This window comes from Marmota flaviventris, chromosome X (genome assembly GCF_047511675.1).
Source record: "Marmota flaviventris isolate mMarFla1 chromosome X, mMarFla1.hap1, whole genome shotgun sequence".
In the NCBI taxonomy this organism is placed as follows: Eukaryota; Metazoa; Chordata; class Mammalia; order Rodentia; family Sciuridae; genus Marmota; species Marmota flaviventris.
In genome coordinates, this window is record NC_092518.1 from 72180938 (window position 1) to 72188107 (window position 7170).

General features: G+C 39.5%; 1 protein-coding gene across 1 annotated transcript; it reads right to left on the reverse strand.

Moving 5' to 3' along the window:
- Nucleotides 1-1067: 1067 nt before the first annotated feature.
- On the reverse strand, nucleotides 1068-2857 carry Tceal7 (transcription elongation factor A like 7). The gene is made up of 3 exons (XM_071606556.1): nucleotides 2772-2857; nucleotides 2065-2138; nucleotides 1068-1712 (listed from the first exon to the last, which is right to left on the reverse strand). The coding sequence occupies exon 3, from the start codon at nucleotides 1696-1698 to the stop codon at nucleotides 1396-1398; it is 303 nt and encodes a 100-aa protein (XP_071462657.1). The 5' UTR covers nucleotides 1699-1712; nucleotides 2065-2138; nucleotides 2772-2857; the 3' UTR covers nucleotides 1068-1395.
- Nucleotides 2858-7170: the final 4313 nt, after the last annotated feature.

Below are 7170 nucleotides of genomic sequence, written 5' to 3' on the forward strand. Positions count from 1 at the left end.
GGTGTTGAGGTAGAAAGCAGGGAACTATTACCTTAGATATGTTCCCTGCATCACTTTGTACAGTTTATACATTTCCCAAAATTGTCCTGAACTGGTAAGGCAGGCCTGCCAGCAGCCCTCAGGGGAAGATCATCTCACAAGATGAAAAAACCTTACTCCTTGGAAGTAAAAGCTGCAACTCAGATGACGGACTGACACCTTTCTCTCAAACTTATACCCCAAATGGATGCATCACATCAGACTCCTATGGATATGAAGGATCCTGTGATTGACAATGGAAGTAGCTGTTTGGCTGAGAACTGTGCAAGACATTGACTGCAGCCCCAGCAACCCTAGAGCAGTCCCACTTAATGTAAGCATCACTATAAAGCAGAGATAGGCTTAAGAAGACAGAGTTCAACACAGAGGACTCCTGGAAACTTAAGTGAGTAAGGTTTTGTCACTCAAGGCCTCAGTGCACCAGCAGTGGAGAGGGCCAGCAGAGAGCAAAGGACCCAGCAGGAGCAGCAGCCATGGACAATAGGCGTAGTGGGACCCAGGAGAGTAGACAGGGGTGGGGCTCAGTCACTGAGGACTAGCATGAAGCCCCCACGTTTGCCTACTGGACTTGTTTCTGAGCATAGGTTTAGTCAGGCCACCCTTCCTCAAATAATTGGGGTTCTGTATGCATAGGTGAAACAAGGTATCATCAAGCACAGCTCAGAGTTACTGGATCAATGCTTCCCCACAGCCCCCCTGTGAGGCAAATATTTTCTCCATGAAAAGACTGAGTCTTAAGCAACTGCATCTGTAATGATTGCCAGTTATGTTCCTCTGGCTGAGAAATCCAGAGGTAATTTGAAATTTACATTTATTAAATACTTCTGTTAAGAATTTTTTAGTGTTTCACTGCCCTCCAAAAGTTATTTTCTCTTTCATCTTTCGTTTTTGTGTATAGCACAAGTAACACACACACACACACACACACACACACACACACACACATATACACACACTCATTTTTTTTAGAAAATGAGAAAATGTAGATAAGAAAAAAAGAAAATACAAATCACACAGATTCACTGTTTACCTTTGGTGTATAATAATTCAGACATTTTGCTTTGCATTTTGTCATATATAAATGTACATATAAGGTATATATATATACATACATATATATTGCTCTGTAGTGTGTTTACAATATATGATGAGCATCTTCCCATTTACATGAGTGAGCCCCCTTATTAAAGAGTGTGATGGGGTCAAAAGATGAGATGTTGATAAGAATCATGTAAATAAATCAACATCTGAGGGATTGGAGTAAAATAAAAGCAAATGTTAAGCAAGAAAATGCAGATACAAGAAACCATTGGCAAAATTAATAACAGAAAGTAAATGATTTCAGGAGTAAGTGCTTTAAATGGGATATGGACGGTCCCGAGAATGCCTGTGGTTAGAGTGCAGAGCCCTAAATTTTTTTCTCAGACCCCTTATCTCCTCCAAGCACCTTTCCATCTCATCTCCCTCTCTTGTCATTTCTTCATCCTTAAAATGCCTATAGTCTATGTCCTCTTTAAATTCTTCGAGAGACTGAAGCAGCCTCTGTCTAAAATTCCCTTCCGTTTGCTGGCGTTCAAATTCTCCGTAGGGACGTTCCTCCTCCCTCTTTGGCACGCTGCCCCGGGGCTTTCCTTCATTTTCTTTGCAGGGTTTTTGCATGATGTTATTTCCAGCTTAAATACAGAGAGAAAAATGCAGAGACGATTGTTTCGATACTTTTGCATGAGGATAATCAGTTTCCCTTTGGGCCAAGACACTAGCCTAATCTCCCACAACCGCCCCACAGGTCCAGTTTCCATAAGTTGTAAATATCTCAGCTCTCTCCCCTCTCTCATCTCCTCCTCTTTCCCCTCCCTTCCCGGAACCCACCATTTCGCCAGCAGAAAAGGCTAATGGCCTCTCCCGTGGGCCGGAGAAAGGGAGCAGACCTGGAGGTGGGCTGTGAAGAGCACATTTTACCCAGCTTTTGCCATTTCCAATTTCTACCCACAGAAACGTCAGTCTAAGTGACTTCCTCACACTGACCTGTGCCGCAGATGCGGGGTAGTTTGCTGCTCTTTTTCTTGCCTGGAGGTGTCTGTGAACACAGACTTTTGGATCTACAAACAAAAGGAAGGAGGGAGGGGAAGAGGGAATTAACTGCGATCAACCAGTCCCAGAGACAAGAGACACGCTAGCTTGATTCAGAATTCTCATCACCATCCTCGTTCCAAATTTTCTATCCTCTGGTTCCCTTCCAGTCCCCATCCCTCCATCCAGGAATTCTGTGCTACCTCCGCCCCTCACTCTCAGGCCCAGAAGGCTCACCATCGCCCATCCCCCGCCCCGCCCCTCCACCGCAGGCCAGCGGTGAGTGAGGCAAACTGTTTTCAAATTTCCTCTAAATTTCTCTTGTCCCCAAACCAGAATTGCAATCTCTCCACCCACACTCTAGGCCTACCATTTTCTCCATTGGAGAAAGACAGGGAGAAAGGTAGAGAAAGCTTTCCAGGATAAGATAAACTGAGTTCCCCCCCTCCCCCATTAAACTATCACTAAATCTCTGCGTGTCTCTCAAGAGACTTCACCTATCCTCCGGTTCCCACTTCAAAATATGCAGTTATCTCCCATCCATTTGCAAGGATTTGGGAAAGGCAAGCCCGGGCATATTAATGTCAATAGATTCAGCTACTACCGCCCCAGGGGTCCCAGCGGTTGCTTCCCACCAATCTGCTGGGATGTTAGGAATTTACCTCTTTCTTCACTTGGCCACAAACACGCAAGTCTGCAGGCAGTAAGGAGCTGGTACCCAGAGGAGAAAGAAGCCCGGGAATATAAGGACTTGGGTTCATGTCAGCTTCTGATCACGTGAGGATTATGTCATCCTCCAACTCTGGCTCCCACCTCCCCCTCCCACCGACAGTGCTGCAGAAGTGAACTGGTCTTTCAACCTCCCACCCCCACCACACCGGGCCCTGTCACTCAATTTTGTCTTTGCTAATTTCAGAGGTCAAAAGTGGCCCCTTCTCCCTGTGGTTGGAATTTGCCTTTCTCTGGTTACCAGGGAGGGGCTGCATCTTCCCATAGTTATTAACCATTGTTACTCTTTAGTGCTCCGTGTTGGGACAGACAATTACTTATTTTTTTCGAGGTCACAAGAAAAGTAGCAGTCTTTTCTTTACTCACCCTGTCCCCAGCCACTAATAACCACCACTTCCCTTGCAGTTCAATCGTTGAAACCAAAGAGGAAGGATGGGGTGAGTTAGGATAAAAGATAATGATTAGGGTTGTGGAGTTTTTTAAACTATTGTCCTGATAATTTTCTATTATTTTTCAATTTTTCCATAAACAATACTATTTTCATAATCATAAATATGATAAAGATATGTATGTTTGGAAAAAAGATTCAAGATAGGAAGATGAAAAGACCTAGGCACCTGTTTCTGCTACTGAAGTCATAATATAAATATAGACCCTTCAGGCAGAAACATCTTTGGAAGTTTAAAATGTACAGGGCAGCTGGAGTGGGCATGTGAAGTCCTTCTATTAAGTGAGTCATTGAGGCCACAATCCCAAAGTACCTTGTCTATATATTTAAGATCTCAAAAGCCAGTCATAAATATCTGTTAGTTTGATATCAGTATTATGCCCTCTATCTCCCAGTTGTACCATGCCCTTCTGTTTAGTAGTTAGAAAGAGATCATATAGGAGCATTGTTTTCCAAATTATTAAGGAATGATTAGTTGTGATAGAGGCAAGATTCACTGATAGTGTGGAAGATTTCAGAATCCTCTGTGAACATCTTTTGTGCAGATAATTAGATTCAGTTACAAATGGCTGGAAGTATCCAGATGCTGAAAATTTTCCTTTTGAATAAAAAGCATGGCAATGGACAGATCCTAGTTTGAATTAATTGTTTTACTTACATATTGTATGTAAAACTTGGATAGTGATACTTCTTGCATTATCTCTAAAATACGGCTAATAATTTTAACTATTTCACAGAGTTGTCAGGACTAAATGACATACTTTATATAAGACATTTAGTACAAGATTTATAAGTACCAACTACTTCAATAAATGACCAATGCCCATTGATTACCTCCTAGGGATCTGGGGAATGCTTCCATTTCCTACTCTGACTTCAGTGCTTCTATTTAATGAAGGTGGCCATCAACTTATGGACTACTACAACAACATTTACTGGTCTCCTTGCCTTATGTCTTACCACCTTTCAACAAAATGATTCTAACAGTTATGATCATATTACCATCCTTTGTTATTTTACTTCATTTTCCAACAGTCTTATAAGATAGAAGAATATTTAGTTGATCTAGACATTTCACAAGTACCTTTCAGTTTATAAATAAAAGTATAGATATGAAAATACATGGGGATTGGGCTGAGGTTGTGGGGTTGTGGCTCAGTGATAGAGCACTTGCCTAGCAGTGTGAGGCACTAGGTTTTATCCCAAGCACCACATAAAAAATACTAAATAAACAAAATAAAAGTATTGTGTCCATCTACAACTAAAAAATTAAAAATACATGGGTACATAAGCAAAATGAGATACCAAGCAGGGTACAGTGGCACACATCTATAATCCCAGTGGTTTAGGAGGCTAAGTAAGGAAGATCGCGAATTCAAAGCCAGTTCAGCAACTTAGTGAGGCCCTAAGCAACTTAGTGAGACTGTGTCTCAAAATAAGAAATAAAAAGAGCTGGGGATCTGGCTTAGTGTTTAAGCGACCCTGGGTCAATCCCTGGTTCCAAAAAACAAACAAGCAAAAACAAACAAACAAAAAAATGTGATACTGAGTTACATTTGACTTGTTTCCCTAGTATTGTCTGATGGGACTCAGGTAAGGACAAGAGGCATTACATATAATCCAAATCCTCCAGTAATTGGGGCTAGATAACCTCATAAGAATGTAACGAAAGGCATCTAAACCAGTTGTAATTCACAGAACAATTATCCTGGCCTTCTCTTCCCAAGTCCATGAAAGGAAATATGTTGAAGTAAGAGATAAAGAATTGTAGGAGCTATTGACATTGTAGAGAGTTCATTGTTGTCATTATAAAACAACAAGAAGAATATCAATAATGTCTAGCACTTTTATACTTCTTATATTGCAGGAACTCTCTTTAAAGTAATTTACTTATGCTGGGTGTAGTGGTGCACACACTCCTGTAATCCCAGCGGCTCAGAAGGCTGAGGCAGGAGGATTGTAAACTCAAAGCCAACCTCAGCAATTTAGTGAGGACCTAAGCGACTTATCAAGACCCTGTCTCAAATAAAATACAAAAAGGGCTTGGGATGTGGCTCAGTTTTTATGCACCTCCGGGTTTAATTCCTGGTACCAAAAAATACATAAATTAAAATAAATAAAGTACTTAACATATATTAATTTAATTAATACTCATTGATATTCATAATGCTATTATTAGGAAACTAAGGAGTACAGAAGTTAAGTATTTTGCCTATAGTCACAGAATAAATGGAAACATAATTTTCTTTTAAATTAATTAATTAATTATTTCAATTGACAATGTTAGAAAAACTGGGGGTACCCCCAAGGAATCAAACACATGCTTGGAAGTAGCTCAGCAAGGCAAACTTTACTTATGCAGAAGGGTGTGCTTCCAAAGAAAATCCAGCAAGCAATTACACTTGGGTAGGCAGTCTATCTGTTTTTATCCCTAAAACAGTAATGCCTCTGGCTCTAATAGGAGCAGCTTGGGGTTACAATCTATGCAATTGGCTAATTTTAAAATTGGGGAGGGCAAATAGGAGGGCTATAGTTAAAATGTCTACAATTGGATTTCAAAATAGCTATGATTCAATCTTCCATCCCATATAAGGCCAAATACTATATTTTGAAAATGGACCCCTGGACTTTGTTTCTCACAACAAATAAAAACTTATTTGTAATGGAAAACATGATATTTTGAAATATGTGTACATTGCGAAAGGCTAAATCAAGTTAATGAACATATGTATTAACTCATTATTATTATTTTTTGTGGTGCTGGGGATTGAACCCAGGGCCTTGTGCATGCAAGGCAAGCGCCCTACCTACTGAGCTATATCCCCAGCCCTCATACTTATTTATTGAAATAAGAACACTAATATATACTCAGCAATTTTTGAGAATATTTTAAAATATCATTGTCGTGTTGTACAATAGATCACTTGAACTTATTCCTTGTGTCTAACTGAAATGTTGTTATCTTTGGACCTATAGTCCCCCACCCTTCATCCCCAGGGAATAACCACCATTCTCCTCTCTGATTCTATGAGTTCAACTTTTGTAGATTTCATATATAAGTAAGATCATGTAATTGTCTTTCTGTGCCTGATTTATTTAACTTAACATCATTTCTTCCAGGTAATTCCACGTTGTCACAAATGACGGAATTTTCTTTGTTTCATATACTGCTGGGCAATTTCTGTGTCTTTTTTTGAGAAATGTATCTTCAGGTCCTCTATCTATACTTAATTGGATTATTTGCTTTCTTGATGGTGGTTCATATTTTGAATATTAACTCCATATAAGATTTTAGTTTGCAAACATTGTTCTCCCTTTCTTTAGGATGTCTCTTCACTCAGCTGATTGTTTCCTTTGGGATGCAGGAGCTTTTTAATTATATGCAATCCTGTTTGTCCATTTTCATTTTTATTTCTTGTACTTTGGGGTTCAAATCTAAAAAAAAAAATTGCCCAGACCATACATGGAGCTTTTCCACTATGTTTTATTCTAGAAGATGTATACATTCAGGTCTTATGTTTAAGTCTTTAATCCATTTTGAATTCATAGTTCTGTATTATATAAGGGTCTGATGTCATTCTTCTGCATATGCATATCCAGTTTTCCCAACTCCATTTATTGAAATGACTGTCCTTTCTCCAGTGTGTATCCTTGGCTTGTTTCTCGAAAATCAATTGATCTTAAATGCATAGATTCATTTCTGGGCTCTCAATTCTGGAATTGGGGGGTAAGGGTGATGCAGGTAATGTAAAATTTTCCTTTATATAATTTTCAATATGTTTTTTCTTATTTCTGTGCTACACATGGTTTCTGTAATCTCACCTGGTTTTCATAGCTCTTGTGAAGGTATTTTTGTGTATTGATGGATGCTCAAGTTGATGTTT